The 17,520-nt window shown below is 39.5% G+C and overlaps 1 protein-coding gene across 2 annotated transcripts in view; it reads right to left on the reverse strand.

Moving 5' to 3' along the window:
• Positions 1–17,247, reverse strand: part of SUN2 (Sad1 and UNC84 domain containing 2) — a 126,412-nt gene extending 109,165 nt beyond the window's left edge. Inside the window, exons 1-4 of one of the 2 annotated variants that reach the window (XM_075182837.1) lie at positions 17,091–17,247; positions 16,505–16,614; positions 15,496–15,611; positions 7,598–7,743 (exon numbers count right to left, since the gene is read on the reverse strand). In XM_075182837.1, coding sequence (XP_075038938.1) covers positions 7,598–7,743; positions 15,496–15,599 — 250 coding nt within the window. In that variant the 5' untranslated portion in view covers positions 15,600–15,611; positions 16,505–16,614; positions 17,091–17,247. The remainder of the gene's footprint in view (positions 1–7,597; positions 7,744–15,495; positions 15,612–16,504; positions 16,615–17,090) is intronic. The other variant, XM_075182836.1, reaches the window with a different exon arrangement.
• Positions 17,248–17,520: the final 273 nt, after the last annotated feature.

Genomic DNA, 17,520 nt, shown 5'->3' on the forward strand with positions numbered 1-17,520 from the left:
TAAGAAGGTGAGAGAGGAGGTGGCGTAAGGGCATGGAAGGCCGTGAAATGTGAGATAAAGTAGAATGACGGTTAGAGAGAGAGAGAGACAGCCGCAGGGGACAGGGGAGGCAAAAGACGTGAGCAAGGGAGTGAAATGAGAGTGAGATAAGGACGGTAAAATAGCCTAAGATGGAGGTGAGAGAGGATGAGGCATAGGAGTATGGCAGGCCGTGTAGTATGAGCTGAGGGGAGTGACTGAGGGCAAATGCGACAAAGAGATATATGAGTATGCAAAGAACATGGGAGAGAGATGAGAGTAACTATAAGGCAAGGGCATGAGCAAAAACAGAGGACAATAAATAACCGTAAATAACAGTAAATAAAGAAAAATAATAAGTAAATAAAATTAAGTAAATAAGTAATAAGTTACTAAGTAAAATAACAGTAAGTAAAGTAAATTAAGGAGTCAATAAATGGCAGTAAATGTAACAGTAAATAAAGAAAGAAAAAATAGAGACAATAAATAACAAAAAGTAAGATAAAATATAGACAATAGAGTACCAGTAAATAACAACCGGTGCCTAAACGTGGTTAGGTGCAGGCAAAATGGTAAGCCAACCCCGGGGATGGAGCAGAGTTTCAGGGAAGGAGTCAGTGGGGCATACCAGAGAGACAATTGAACAAAGATACCTAGAGAGCTGTAATGCCAATCCAAGGGGATGAAGCAGAGTCCCAGGGAGAGAGTTAGTGGAGATCCGGGAGACTTCATAGGAGGAGCAGCAGGGTGAAGAGACCATCCGTGGAGAGGAGCCTCCGTTAGTGTCGGAGGTTGCGGTGGAACGGAAATACACGTGGGGGTCAGAGGAGCACCAGTGGAGGGCAGAGGCAAGGAGGGAGGCGGGAGCGGTTAGACTGTGGAGTCAGCCGGGAGTAAGCCACAGCGCAGGTCGGAGGATCCGTAAAACACGTGCCACGATGCGGGTCGGTCGTCAGGAGGATCCGGGCTTTCCCTGGAGCAGGCACAGAAGCAATCTCTGGAGCAGTCCACAGGTCCAATGCCGGTCGGTCAACAGCAGCGTGGGACGAGGCAGCAGCAGCTAGAGGCAGAGAACCGGAAGAGGCCTGAGAGGTGGAGAGAAGCGGCACTCGAGACCGTGGATGCGACCGGAAGTAGGCCTCGGACGGGCGGACCAGACAGCGGGAGGACCCGGGAAGAACAGCCGAATGGAGGTCCACTGGAGGGAAGAACCTGGCCAGGAAGCACTGAAGATCGATGAAGGAGCGGTGGAAGGGAGCCAGGTAGGAGGCAGCTGGGCCAGAGCCGGGGATCCGATAGAAGTACTGCCGGAGGGGGCCGAGAGCAGGTAAGTCAAGCGGGTGCAGGACTCAGAGAGAGGCCGGGTGGAGGTGAGGTAGGCAGGCAGCGGAGAGGTGCCAGGGGGCTGCTCCACAGGAGTAAGGAGCCCAGGCTCTGGGCCCCGGTGGAGAGCTCACACGGCACGTCCGAGCAGGACGAAATCCCAATGAGGAGATGTCAGTTCACGCGCATACGCCGTAACTGTACAAATATGAGTGATTACATCACACAAGGTGATATTATGAAGCAACAATTCTCAGAAAAACAGTATGACGACCAACTAGTAGATGAGGCCTATCAGAAAGTGAAGGGTACAGATAGGAACAGTCTTTTAAAATATAAGAATACACTAGAGACTGAGGACATGAGACCCTCAAAAACAAATTCATCAGAACCTGTATACTTTGTATCCAACTATTCAGGAGACGCCATTCATATACGGAAAATCCTGAACAAACATTGGCATATCCTGAAACAGGATACAACACTAGGACCGACACTTCCAAATCACCCACATATGGTTTTCAAAAAATCCCCCAATATCAAAAAATCTGTGACATCCAATTATGTCCCTGTTAACATTGACCCTATAGAACCGAACTGGCTTAGTGACCAGAAACCAACTAGAGGTTTTTTTCTATTGTGGCACATGTTCCAACTGTAAAATATTAAAATGTAGAAGTACTAAATCTGTTTTGGAGTACTCATCTACATCTAACGGACAAACCTTTGAAATTAAAGAGTTCATTACCTGTAATAGCATTAATGTTGTCTATCTACTGCAATGTCAATGTGGTAAACAATACATCGGTAGAACGATCAGAACACTTAATATTTCTTAAATGCTCCCTGATTCTAACTTTAAGATAGGTTTTGAAAATCACCACTTATCAAGGCATTACAAAGAAATCCATAATTGCAATCACCTAGGCACTACTTTTATCGGTATTAAGAAAGTAACAAAAAACTGGAGAGGGGGTAATATAATAACAAAATTGAACAGGGAAGAATCCAAAGCCATCTATCACCTTAGAACCCTGACCCCCAGTGGACTCAATATGGAATTAGACCTTACCTTGCATTGATGTATAGGTCAATTTAATGACATGACTAGTGGCTCATCCTGAGGGCCATCTTGCCAGTGGCTTGGTTGGTTGCATCCTAAGTATGGGAGAGGTTCGATACCTACGGCCATACCACCATGGCTATGCCCAAACCCACCCGAACTTGGAAGCCAAGCAAGGCGGAGCTAGGTAAGTAACGGGATAGGAGACTACCCGAGAACACCTAGTGCAGTAGAAACTCGCCTCTCCCTCTAGATTGCCGCCCACATTGTTCCACGTTGATCTATAGAGGCAGGTGGCTCTGCAGGAAGGATTACTAGCAAGAACATAAGACATATACATCACGATAACAATATATGCGTTATTGAAATAAGGTACATCAAGTTATTTAACCTGTTCACTTACCAGGTCTTGCTGTATGCAGGCAATCTGCCAGTTCATACTATGTATCCAATTGTGCACTAATATAGATTCAATTATACTTATCTTTGTGCATGTTATTATTGCGAGGGTTAGCGGACAAATCAATATATATATATATATATATATATATTATATATATATATATATATATATATATATATATATATTTATACATGTATAGATTCTCTATACAGAACCCCCATAGAACTGTATAGACATGTCAAATGTAATACCCTCATAGATATGAACTGTATAGACTTGTCAATTGTGATATCTCTACATGGGTATACACAACCAAATAAATCAAATATTCCCATATGCATATGATACATATGTTTTCTTTTAATTATATTTTTAATATTTTATTTTATTCAAATTTGTAATTATAAGATATGCACAATATTATGTACATGATCATTGATTAATCAATTAACACCTCATGCATGATGTTAAACAAAATGAAGATCTGTGAACTTATGACGCCAAATGGACTAATGTCACAATCATGAACCATAGTCTCCCAGTGGCTATGTACAGTCTGGAGTTATATTACATAATATATGATGCATGAAATACACTTTAAGGAATTCATAGAACAATAGTATGACCAGCCAATTAAAGACAAGTATATCACTGGGAGCTTTATAAATACACATCCATCATTCCTGGAAGTATCTCCCTTGAAAAAGTCTATCCGACGAAACGCGTTGGGCATCCGCCCTACACCAATCTATTGGTCAATAGGAACATCCGGATGTGACATCACACCCGAAAGTTAGGACCGGAAGCGTGCTGCACGCCGATTGTGGACTGCAACTCTATCATCTCAGTAGCGGGACTGATCACCCGCTACTGCGATTTCCATCTCAACACTAACATCTATTCGCCGCTATCTCTAGTGAGGCATTGAGGCCGGACAGCCATCTAATCACCGCTCCACAACAAATGCAAGTATCGACCCCACGTTGATGTGGGATACAATATTGGACATATGTTCTGCTAACTCTCATCTGTACTTATTGTGATTGGAACTCTGCAACATGCATCCTTGTGATACTTCTACCCGTGACCATCTATGATATTCCATCAATAGGTCCCTTATCGTGACACTTATCTGTGACATCTATGGTCATATTATAAACTCTAACCACTTGACCACCTGTGTGATTATCTGGGCAATCGATCACTGTTATTCACATCATCATTCCGCTTAATCGCTGAATTATTTATATTTAGATTGACTAGTGAATGTGTACAATAGGAGATCACTAGGTCAGTTGAGTCATTTGCCACTGACTCATCAAATCACTTGTGCACAATTTATATGCACACATCCACGTTTTTCATTTTATGTCCATATTGTTAAAATTATTTGTTTACATTTTACCTTGTTTTAGTCCTATTATGTATAGGGAATCATGGTAAATGTTGTATTTTAAGTGATTGTACCTTGACCTATCCAGTTTTTGGGTATCACAATATCTGCATTAGGCACTATATAATAACATCATATCAATTAGCCAGTGAGCGCACAGGATTTTTATTCCTCGACTGTTATATCAATACCTATTTTTCAAGTTGATACTGGACGAGACATCATCCAATCCAGGTGTTTGGGAATAGAAGTGATTTATATACTTATATATTTGTGGACTATTTCCTACCTTCACCGATTCATAGTGTTTATCACACAGAGTTTTTAACAAGGATTTGATACGGTTTTTTTGAGTTTCACTCTGATTTTTTCTGGCAAGAAACGTTCATTAATCTGATTGAGTCTGTACCATCGAGACAGTTTTTTGAGGATATTATTCAATTTTGATTGGTTATATTATAGGTGCACCTATATTAATGTTATTCCTCCAAATAGATGGTATTATCGCATATTGGTATTATCGCATATTGAGTATTTTTATGAATTTGTTTTCATAAATTGTTTTTTGAACATCCACATTACAGTACCAGTGTTTTGATGATTTGAGGATTTATTGCAATTTGCTTGTTATATCTATTTTTTATTTACGGAGTTGCAGACCCCGTGCAGTTAGTCCTCTAGATCGTCTCCATAATCTTGTGCCAAATATATTTGTTGTTACTTTCATTTTTGGTCTGTCGTGGGTCTGACATGTGTCTCGGTGTTTTTTTCTTTCCATGTATTGAAAATATAGCAAAACCTCACCCAATCAATTTCAATGCAAATTCAATGAGCTTTTCACTCAAGTGTTCATGCAGACGGAGGCATTTTTATGAAGGTATGATCTTTTTATGTGAATGTCATGCAGAAATTCAAATGGTAGAAATTTGTGGAGTGTTTGCACCAAAAATGTTGCATGCATCTGGACATTTGATTTTATAATTGGGAATCCCACTAACCAGGGGCAGGTAGGGCTGGGGGGCATTGCCCCTTCCTGGGCCAGTCCCATAGTGGGCTCCTTTGGGCTGGGTCACTTTAAAAAGTTCCTAATAGGCTGCTAAGTGGAGTCTTGCCCCCCAGGGGTTAAAATTCCCCTGCCACTAACTTCCATTTGTTCTATTTGTGATCAATTTTGCATGCACTGCATTAAATCCTGGTAAAAACATGAATGTGTGAATGAGTCTTTACATGTCACTATTACGATTACTGACGTTTTACTTTTTCTTGTAGAAATTGCATTCTGGCAGAAAAAAAGCTAACTGTGTTTCTTGAAAATTCCACTTTCATGTATCAACAGGCGCTTTTAAGACAAATATCATCTTTTATTTGTAAGGTGCCACACATTCCGCAGAGCTGTACATCAGCATACAAATTAAAGGGTACTAATAAGCATAATAAAAAGAAACGTAATGACATAACATGAAACGGCAAATTATGACATTCAAACAAGAAGAGGTCATGGAGATAGGGATGTATTATTTAATCTGAAAACATTCTCAGTTTTTAAATGTCAACAGATCAAGTACAAAACAGACAATCATTTTAGCTTGTAGGTTATTGTGGCTGGATCACGTATAAATAACTTATTGTATAAATTTATGTAACGGTAACAGCGCAGGGCACCAGTTGGTATCTTTGAAATGTACTGATTTTTATTGTATTGTGTGCACTTTTTTGAAGAGAAAATCGCTTTTGTTTGTAACTATGCTAGAGGAAATGCATTTATTCCTGAGATATATGTCTGATTCAATAAGCATTTGTTTGAGGAGTCTGTTGTGCAACTTTGAGAAGAAGTCCTCATTAAGGCTAATTAAGTCTATTCAATGTGAGTGACCAACACTTGAATACACAACAGGAGACGTTACCTGTATCCTGACTGGATAAAGGGAAAGGAAACTATGTGATTGAGGATCTCACAGATTACTGTAAATTTTGTTAAGTATAAACTGCATTTAAAATCCAAGTTTAAAGAAGAAGATCTCACATCCTGATGTTAACCTTTGAATAGAATATTTCAGACTTCTTGGGGCCAGCAGAGTTCAGCGGGCTGGCTTACCGATTGCTAGACTGTGTCCAAAACTGTATAAAACAACACTGATTTATACTGAAATGTATCAGTATTGTTCCATCTGACTTTCTGATCACTGGTACCTTCAACCAGTGTTAACTGTTCTTGTCAGGACACTTGAGCTAAATAAAGATCACTTGCTTCAAGACCTGCTTGACAACTTCTTCCCTGCTGTAATTTCCTGTGACCTACAGATTAGATCCCACTTTAATCCATTTCCGGCTGTTCTGAAGTTTGTACCTAGCTCCTAGTACCACAAGTCTGCCCACTACCCAGCAGCTTTGGCCAGTGTTATAGGCCAGGAGGGAATCCATCCACAGCAACCCTGATCAATAGGAAGAGGTCAGGGGTACTAGCCCAGGTGCACCAGCAAGGGGGTACACTAGCAGCGACAGTTACACTGAAGGAACGCGGTTCTGGATGCCGTTAAGGAGTCCAGTGGTGGCAGCATTGTAAGCCCCTCCTACTACGGCAAGGGTGCAATTGGGATAAAGAAAGGGAATGGTGGCATAGTAAGCCCAGCTGGTTCCCAGCCACAACAGACAGGGTGGCATAGGCGGTCCATTCAGTCACAGTTAAATAGCCACAACAAGAACATGATTAATTCTGTAGTATTAGGCTATTATGTTTTCTGCACTTCTATTACAACTTCTGGATTATGGGCAAATCAAATCAGGACCTGGAAATTACCTTCAGTATTGGAAAATTTGTTGTGGTTGCTGGGTTTGAACTGACCATTACCAGCAATGCTTATACTGTTTTGCTCTATTGATTTATTCTAGGTTTTATCATTGTGGGGAAAAATTAGCAGACAATTAGCTTTAAGGGTTCTGCAAGCATATATCAGTATATCTTCCCTTTCCCACCTGAAAAAATAAAATATCTGAAAATACTGAACTGTAGACAAACCAAATATCAAGCCTTATTTGAGAAGTTTGGCTTGGGTTGAATACTTAATATATAGGGTGTGAAGAAAGGACAGTGAGACACTTATAAAAACAAAACAGATTATATTTATAAAGCAAGAATTGTACTTATTTGCATCTTGGTGCCCGTTTCCAGTGGAATCCTATTCATCCCGCTTATTTAGTAATTGTATTGACATAATCTACTGGTTACAGTGAATAGGTGTCATTGCACATAATAATGGTTTATAAAGTTACTTGCCAATAACGTGTTCATTTACTTACATAAAAATTTTACTCTCCCTTCTCATCTATTAAAAGAAAAAATCCTGTGTTTCTCTTCTGGGTCACAGGGCAGCACTTTGTATTGCAGGACATGTCTTACCCCATGTGCTTCCTCCATAGTCTGTTTCTGGTATGGCTGCAGACAAGCCACCTCTAACATACGTAGATGTCTCGCTGTAGTAAGTGCTGGTTGTCTGATGGGGAGTGGGAGCACTTTTGCTGCTAGCTACTTTTCTTCTTGTAGTCCTGTTATAGACAAATAGACATTAGTGGTAACCTGCTTTCTAAAGTAATTTCACTATCACAAGCCATCTCACAGGCTCACACCATCCTATGGCATAAAGCTAATTACAACAAGTATTTTAATCTTACATTGTGGCCTTATTTAGGATTGTTGCTGTCCTAATCACAGAGAGGGAATACTCTCTGAATTAGTAATCTGGCACCTCATGTAATCAGGCCACCTATCTAATATATCAGACTTTTTCTGGCAAAATAAGTGCTTGATAACGTACAAGAAGCAAAAATAACATTCAATTGAAGAAGTACGTACAATATATATGATGTTATACTGCATTAGGCATGTGGCTATGTGGTAAATACAGCCATCCCATGATCCGCACAGGTGCTGACTTCTCTCGTCTACATTTGCTTCCTATGGATTCCTGAAGGTTGGTGGACAATCTCCTCTGATCGTTCCATTTATTTACTCTTAAAAACTGTTGCTTGTGTTTATTTTGAGCCTAAATGAAAAAACAATGTAATTTCCATTTGGGCTCTTTGTATTAACACAGATACAGAATAGGTCGTTGACTTTTAGAAGACGTATTGACAGGGCCAGATTAAGAGCCACATGGGCCTGGGGCTGAAAATTATAAAGGGCCTATTTTGAGAAATGAGGCGTGGCCAGGGATGCGTGGGTGTGGCCAGCACCATGGAGGACATAGCTTGCACTTCCCTCCAACCACCTACATCTCCCTCCCATCGTCCCTTCTATAAAGAGTGCACCACTAACAGGTTCACACAGCATGTATGTAAAATAAAGTTATAACAACGGGGAAATTTCTTAGCTCTCATTCATACCTTGTGGGGCTAAAGTACTCAATTGATAAATCCAATACATTTTGCTTTGCGATAATTTTTTATGCAGATCACCATCCCTCATACCCAGTTGTACATGTTGTGCTTAGCAATAAAATGTTTTGAGACTGAATGGCTCTCAATTTTATTTTCAATGTTCCTGATTTATGTTCTTGTATACGTGGTTTTAATCGACATTTCGTTTTCCCTACGTATTTTAGGCCATACGAACATTCCAAGAGATACATAACTGATGTAGTCACACAATTCATCAAATGTTTTATCTCAAACCTTTTGCTGTTATCATAATTATAAAAAAAAGTTCTTAGACGAGTTCTTGTACTTACATATATTACAATGGGTGCATTTTATAGAACCCTTCAGATCAGATGGAAGTGGACTCTTTTACCTCACCTAGCATACATACTCTGAGCCAGAATATCTTTCAGGTTTTTACTTTTCTTAAAAATGACGACTAATTTTATTATTTCACCACTATTATGGTGCCTTGAATTTTTCATATATAAAAATAGAATATTTTAAAAAAAATGGCACTGTTAATTGGCTATATGTACGGTTTATATATTACCTATTTTTAGTTAGTTTTATTGATTTTATCTGAGGCTTATATACAGTCGCTATGTTATTATTGGATATATTTCTTATATATGTTAGGTAGCGTTCATTCTGAATACTGTATTGTATTAGTGTGGTATAATAAATGCCTTAGTTCTCCGACGTGCTACGACTCATGCACAGACTGGTCTTGCTTATGTCCTTTCCCAACCAAGATATTGTAAATAAAGTTGTCAGAGTGTGTAAGACTGCGCATGGGCAGTACACGAACGTCTCCGTTGCACATGCGCAAAACGGAGCGGCGCACTATAAAAATAGAAGCGTTCGATAGTTTGTTTATTTACACTCTCCTGATGAAGTCTTTGCTGATTAAAGACGAAATGCGTTGAGGCTGCTGCTATTCATTCACATTACTGACTGTGATACCTTGGATGTGCTGTGGATATTGCAACGAACCTATCCTCCAGGGGATCTCAGATAAGCTTATGTTTTACCTTCTCTTGTGAGCGCAATTTTATGTGTTTATTCAAATTTTGTGAACTTAGAAATACTACACTATATGGCTTGTATTGTTTTCATTTGAGGTACTAAGGAACGCCAATTGGCTCAAGTGCCACTAAGGAAATCAAACAGATAAGCTCAAGATTTTGTATATCTGGTACGCCTAAGCACTATTGTTTGGTGTTTGTGGTGGTGCATCACTGGGTGTATGGTGTCAGGTCATTTATAAATATAAAATGTAATACACTATTGGTAGTTTTCCATATTTCTTTTGACATATATCTTTGGGATCCTGGATGACCTCGATAACGAAGTTGTGAGGACCAAAATAATCCTATAGGCCCTTTAAGAAGAAATGGTCCGGTACGCATAATAATTATTATATATAGGCAATATTTAGCCTATATTAATACACTATGAGGCATCCTGCTTTGACATACATACACATATATATATATATATATATATATGTGTATGTATATATATATATATGCATACATAAACATATATATATATATATATATATATATATATACATACATACACACACACACACACACACACACACGTTCACTGTCCACTTTATTAGGTGTACCTGAACTCCTGCTAGTTGATGCAAATATCTCAGCAGAAAATTATGTGGCAGAAAATCAATGCATAAAAGTATGCAGACATGGTCAAAAATTGCATATATTGTTCAGACCAAACACCAGAATACAGAAGAAATGTGATCTAAGTAAATTTTACTGTGGAAAGTTTGTTGGTGCCATACAGGTTGTTTCAGTACCTCAGAAACTGTTGATCTCTTTGGGATTTTTACACACAGGAAAAAAGGAATTCCTTGACCTTGGTCAAGGAATAAAGATCAGTGTGAGCACTCCAGTCATCATTATATATCCTCTTTCTTGTTAAAATATAACTTTTATTGGTCAACTTAAAGTCAATAAATCAAAGAAATGTGAAATATAAAACAATACAAATAGAGCTTCCACAATAACATGTGTGATTAAAAATGTATGTGGCACCCTGCAGAGTAGGTTCACCCAAAAAAAAGTCTGATTTTTACACACAACAGTCTCTAGAGTTTACAGAGAACAGTGCTCAAAACCAATAGCAAAAACATCCAGTGAGCGGCAGTTCTGTGGGTGCAAATGCCTTGCTAATGAGAGACGTCAGAAGAGAACGGCCAGCCTGGTTTCAGCTGACAAGAAGGTGGTAATTTAATTAACCATGGGTGGTATGTAGAAGAGCAGCTCTAAATACATAGCACATTCAACTTGGAAGTGGATGTGCTACAGCAGCAGAAGACCAGATAGCAACCTTGTGACTGTCACACAATATATAGCACCCTTGTGACCACCATACAACACATAGCACCCTTGTGACCACCACACAATACAGAGGGCAACCTTGTGACCACTACACAATACAGAGGGCAGCCACGAGACCGCCACCCAATACAAAGAGCAAACTATGATTTTTATTGATACAAACTGTGCAGTTAATGTGTGAGAACGTGATTATCAGCTGTTGATTATTTCCATACCTCCTAACATCTAAAATGGCCAAACGGGAAAGTTTAAGATTTGTTATATATAACTATTCTTTCTTAAAGTGTTCATACAGACTTCAAAATACAAATAGTCAAACACAGTTAACTGTCAGTGGCACCAGGGTATAATCTCCATTGAAAAAGTTGGTTATTTTGTTGTAAGTAAAGGAACTGATCCCTATGCTAATACACATGGGCCATTCAAACATGCATATTATATTTTCACATATCCCTTGTTGGGCCTGTTGTCACATATCCTCTGATGTCACATATCCCCTGTTAAAAAAAATTGTTCCTACCTGGCAGGGACGGATCTAGAATTTTATTTTACGGGGGGGGGGGGGGGGGGTGCGATTTAGTCCTGCCCCCTTTTTGACAGTTAGGGCTGCCTGTGGCTGCACACTATGTGCAGGTCCGTTCGGCAGAGACAGGTAGGGAAAGTTTGCTGCCTAGCCGCTCTGATAGTGTTTTAAACACAATCAGAGCAGCACACTCTCCCTGCCTGTCTCTGCCGAACGGACCTGCACATAGTGCGCAGCCGCCGGCAGCATGTCCCTGCATGTCCCCCCCCCCCACCGGATCCGCCATTGCTACCTGGTGAACTTCGTCTGGGACTGGGTGGAAGTTAATGCAGCACAAGTCACACAGCACAAAGTGGTTATTTTCTCAGTAGCACAAAGCTCCTTCCCTAGACTACGGGAGCCCTGTAGCACCAAATTATTGTATCCATGCCTCCAGTGGCATGGTCACACCCCCTTTCACAGAGCCCTGCTACACATACATTTGCCTGCTATTTGATTACAGGGGGGGGGCAAAACAAGTTGCTGTACTAGGGCCCAAAATTCCTCTTGGCAGCCCAGCATCTAAAGTTATTGTTAAATTCTGGCTTCCAGGCCTACCCCTTCTCGATTTGGAAAGTGGGAGGGATCAGGACAATTGAGTACCTAAAATATAAGATAGTGAGGCATCCCCTAACGTTTACTGAAGCAATATCTAAATTTCCAGCTTTGGAGGCTCATCCACTGACTTTTTCCAAGCCCAACAGTATGTAAGTTTTGTGATCAGGACATTTTCTGTTTGGACTGGAGCAACCTGGTGGATGAGTTCCTGAGTTCCCCAAATGCCAAAAACAAAGCCATCTCCTTATATTACCATCAAATACACAATCTTCTGGACTTCTCTGCAATGTTCTTTAGTTAGGGAACTTTAGCTACAAGTTTGAAACCTGACATTAAGAGACTTGGTTCATTATGTGGGCTTTATACGGTATCATCCCTAATACCCAGAGGAAAAACATGGGTAGAAAGAAACTATTGTTACCTATAAGTGCGACAGCGTGGAAGACTATATTACACACATGGACACACCAGAATTCTGCCCCTATGAAATTGTTCAAAGAATTTTTTTTTACCTTTTCCGAAATGGCTTGGGTGGAAGTATTGTTAGATAGGGAAATGAAAACAGAATGTTCCTTCTCCACTTGGGAGATATTGATACTTTGCCGCTAAATACAAGGAAACAGATTCATGAATGTCGTAAACGCAATTCCTGGTATAATCCTAGGGAACTGGTAGAGGATCCCACTATTGTTTTTTAGGGTGTCTCCCCCTCTGGTGATCATTTGAATTCTTGTGAGCCTGCCTTCTGCCTCCAGTCGCAAGAGACGAGGACAAGAGAATGCTTTCAAAAATGCTAGCTACTCACCTAACAAGGTGGGTTGACAATATCTGGTTATTCTCAATGTTCACTTTTGGTTATGACATCAACACAATGCTTTTGCCGGTCAATGAGAAATGCTTATATATACTGTTTTGATTCTTGTGATTTAGTATTTTGTAAACAAATAACTCAGTCAAGCATACAATGTGTAGACTGGCTTTAATTTCTATGATGTCTAAAGTGATGTAAATCAGAAATTTTCTTGCTGAAATTTTGTATTTACGAAATGCTTTCTAACAAAAAAAAGTTATACAGGAAAATTAAAAATGTTATTCTCAGCAACACAGACGCAGTACCTATTGGCACAGATGTCTGGCAGCAAAATGGTTAACTGTGTTCTCTGTTCAGATCTCCCCGATTTACACTTTAAATAAACAGGTAAGTCTCACGCAGCAGCATTCTCACACTATGTGGGGTACAGGATTAGAGCAGGCATTGAGGTTGTTTTGTTCTTGTTCACTTTCAGTAAGGGTTGTATCACTTCTCTGTGCCTGAACAGGACTTACCAAAGCCTGACAAATGGGTTAAAGAACAGTAGCAACCTTTCTTGAATGAGGTACATGAGATAAAGAAGCTTTTAAGAGTAAGGACAGATTATTTAAGTGGATAATGTACTAGGCAAATTGTCAATACATGTCAGCATCTTTTTTCATAATTATTTAACTATTCGTAATAATCATTAAAGGGTCTTTTTCAGACTTCTTTGAGAGCTTGGAAAATTGCATTATCATACAAACTCACTGAATAAATGTGCCAAGGGGACCTTGCATATATTGACAAGTTACAATTCAAAATTTACTGTATTTTTTTCTTCCTTGTTTTGAATGTTGCATTGATTAATTTGTGGTCTGTTGGCTTGATTGCACCATATGACCCCCAAACTCTCAGTTAACCTCTTGGTAAAATATGTTTGAACAAACTAGAATAGCTGTTCAAGCATACACATGCTCATCAGCTTCCATAAATGCCTATCTGTCTCCTGATCTCTTTGTGGTGTTTGTAGCTTCTGCATAATGAGATGTGCTTCATGGTAATTTGTATCCGTGTGTACAATCTTGGTTTAAGTTGACGGAAAATAAATAGTGCATCTATTTACACTAATCTTAAATTTTACTCTTTGGTTATTTTGGACATGTGTACGCTAGAGGTATCAATGCACCTTGTTTTGTGCATAACAGAAATGGCCTGTATGTAGCTGGGACCTTGCAGCTTCCTGTGTCACTGCTGTTTCCTCACTGCACACCACAGGATGTGTCAAAGTGAGCAGCTCAGAGCTTCCCACATACAGTCTGACTCACAAACAAAAAGATATCTACGTACAGAGGGCCTTGTGGTGAATTGGCTGCAAACAGAGTAATTTACACTCAAAAACGCCACTCTTAAAAATTATTTACACCCATATGAGCTGTAAGCATCTCAAAATGCATCCAGTTCTGCACATGCAGCATATATAGCAGGTTTTACGTCAGGGATACAAACACCCACATACGCATACACATACACAAAACCAAGTCATAAGTTTGCTAACATTTGTTTTGCTAGTGAAAAACACATTCGCTATTAGGTTTGATATAATACTCCTTCTGAAGAACAAATGAAAGTAACAAAATAATTTATTTTATGTAAGCTCACAAAATCCTAAAATATATGCATGACCAATGCAGATAGCACCCATCAGCATCAGAAGGGAATTTGCAATCAGCAGTGGCTAGCTAGTGCTGATGATGGCCACCATCATCATGTATTCTCACCTGCCTAGTAGCTGAAAAAGATACTGCTGTTGACAGACGTATATGCGTCTCCCTACTGAAGTGTCAGATGCAGGAATATATGTGCACTCTCTTTGTGGGCATACACAGTGCAAATGTTTGTCATTTATGATTTCCAACTCAGGATCAGACTCATATAGCAATAGTAGGCGGATTATTTGTGTATAGTCAAATAAGTTGCAAAGCATGCTAAAGATAGATTTTGGGGTCAAGATGATTGCCACTAGAGGGGGGCTGGGTTATAAGGTGTAGGGAAGGCTTAAGCTGGAGGGACATCCCTTTTTTCCCAGTAGACCACATTTTATTTTCTTCCCTACAAAAAATGTGGAATTACATGGCTACTCCAGATGTTCTAGCAATCAAGAACTGCTTTGCACATTTGAGATACAGTTATAATGGAAACTACATGTCAACCAATGTAAAAGAAATAGTCAAATACACAAAAATGACATTGGTTTATATTTGGTAAGCTTGACAGTCTTTGATCTACAAGTGGGCAGCAATCACTATGTAGTGCAAAATCAAGAACACTTTATATTATTACACAAAAATGATATAATCAAGCCATTCCGGATGTCCCCTCTCCTGGCAATTTTAAAGCGCGTGTAATGTCATTATTTGATAATATATATCCAAGGCTGTGTATTAATGAGTTACATAATATACATGAAATATCTGGACTGTTTAACTTAAACAAAGAAAGACAGTCACTGACAGCTAGGGAGATGCATGCAGTTTCCACATGTTTTGCACTTTCGGGAATCACCTTTACAGTCACACAAACTCAAAGCACCAACTGACCTGCCAGGACTCTCTCTGTACAACAGATGACTCTCCACACTGCTGGTGCTGATCCGGTCATCCTCCTGATCAATGTTGCAGAGGCGTTTGCTACGTCGTGACATGCTGATGTGTCTCTGTGGGAGTAATACATTTCAAAATAGTGAGCACAAAACGCAATCTAACCTTTGAAACATGCCATTTTTATTCAAAGCTGCTGCACCAAATTTTTATTAATACTTATGAGTGTTATTGCTCGGCAGGTGACGGACAGTCTCTACATCTCTGTCTGTACAGGGTATTTTGCTACTCAACGCAAAGATGCCAAAATGTGCAGATGCTCTCAAATTACATTATTAATTAGTAAGTGGCTACTAATGGGCAACCAACTTATCAGTTTATATGTGTTGTGACCAGCAGAAATGAATATGCATTATTAGGGGAATTTGACTTTATGGCTGATGTCATACTGGTGCTTCCAGTTAAACATTTTGCATCTATTTTTTCTTGGAATGCAGCATTTGTTTAATGTATCAGAAATCATGTTTCAGGAACACAGAGGGAATGCCCAAGGCAGCTTATTTTTTCCCCCCTACCCATAGTTTAGGCCCTGCTACATTCGATCATGTTACTGTGTCCTAGCAAAGCATGACCTGGTATCTAATGCGTTAACCTTAATTTCATGGTCTTTTGTTCAATGACTGATCTTACCTGTCATTTGGGTGGGACTTTACACCAAAGAAGCGTAAAGAACACCAAAGTACTCTAAAACATTTTTCAATGACTGTACAATCTGCAACAAAGTTATTTCCTATAAGAAAATGCACTGAGCTAATCCTTTGAAGAAATACTGAAGGCAAAAATATAATAAATTATATTCTTGCGAGTGTGGTTATTATCTAGTAAAAACAGCGGATGGCCGATATGCACACTTATGAGTTTCTTTTTCACAGCCCAAAACCCTGAAAGTTGTCAGTATCTCCTAAAGTATTATCTTACAATATACATATAATATTTCTAATATATTCACCTTGTCCAGTTTTAGAATGATAGAGCAATAGTAGGGTGCTCTCCAAAAGTTCTTCCTAGTGTCCCACAATTTTCTCCACTCACTGTGTGGTGCCAAATTTTTCAAAACTCCTGCATTAAAAAAAAAAAATTCAATAAATTGTGTGGAAAGACAATTAACAATATATGCCACAGGGTGACGGAGACAGTTGTTTCTGCCTGCTCATAATTATGAAATAAAAAATCCATTACTTGTCAGGGAATGTAACCATTCACACAAACAAAAAAACTTAACTTGTGTTAATGAATTATACACACTTAATTTAAGATGATCCTCACTTAAATGCAGTGGATGGATAAAAATAATTAGCAAATATACTAGTTATTGTTTAAGATAGTAATAAATAAAGGAAAAAAGTGAACAACGTAAAATTAAATTGGCAGATCGAGATGTGTTACCACAATACTGAGCAATCGTGAAAATAGGAAAGAGATAAAGGGTTTTTTGGCTGGGAAGGAAAGATAAATAGAACAAAGCAGGAGGTCGGGGGAACGTGGAAGTGGGTTCAGGGTAAAGAGGAGTAAAAAAGAAAAGCCCACAAACTGACATCAGCGGGTTCCTTGTCTGCGAAGCCCCGTGCGTGTGCAGGTGACGGTGACACAAAACACAGACACACACTGCTGTCATCTGGGGATGCAGCTGTCTGCGCTACTCTCACACGGTCTTCGGATTGGCCTATGTGGCTGTCGCTCATGGTAAAGGAAACCTCTTTGTTGGAGGGTTTGAATGGAAAGGGTGGGGGCAGACTTTAGAGTGTCTCTCTGCAGGAAAAGGCTGTACTTGGCTCCTTGCCTTCTTAACTGCTTCTGTACCAGAAGACGTCATATGTCTTTGGTAGTAAACATATTGCAAATACCTATATTTTCCATAAGAGTTCCCTGCATTTATAATAATAGGGTTCATATGGGATTTGTAGATTCTCAAGTTTTCTGGTCCTTTTCCTCTTAGAAGCCGCAGGAGAGAGAGAGGAGAGAAGA

This window comes from Mixophyes fleayi, chromosome 8, assembly GCF_038048845.1.
Source record: "Mixophyes fleayi isolate aMixFle1 chromosome 8, aMixFle1.hap1, whole genome shotgun sequence".
In the NCBI taxonomy this organism is placed as follows: Eukaryota; Metazoa; Chordata; class Amphibia; order Anura; family Limnodynastidae; genus Mixophyes; species Mixophyes fleayi.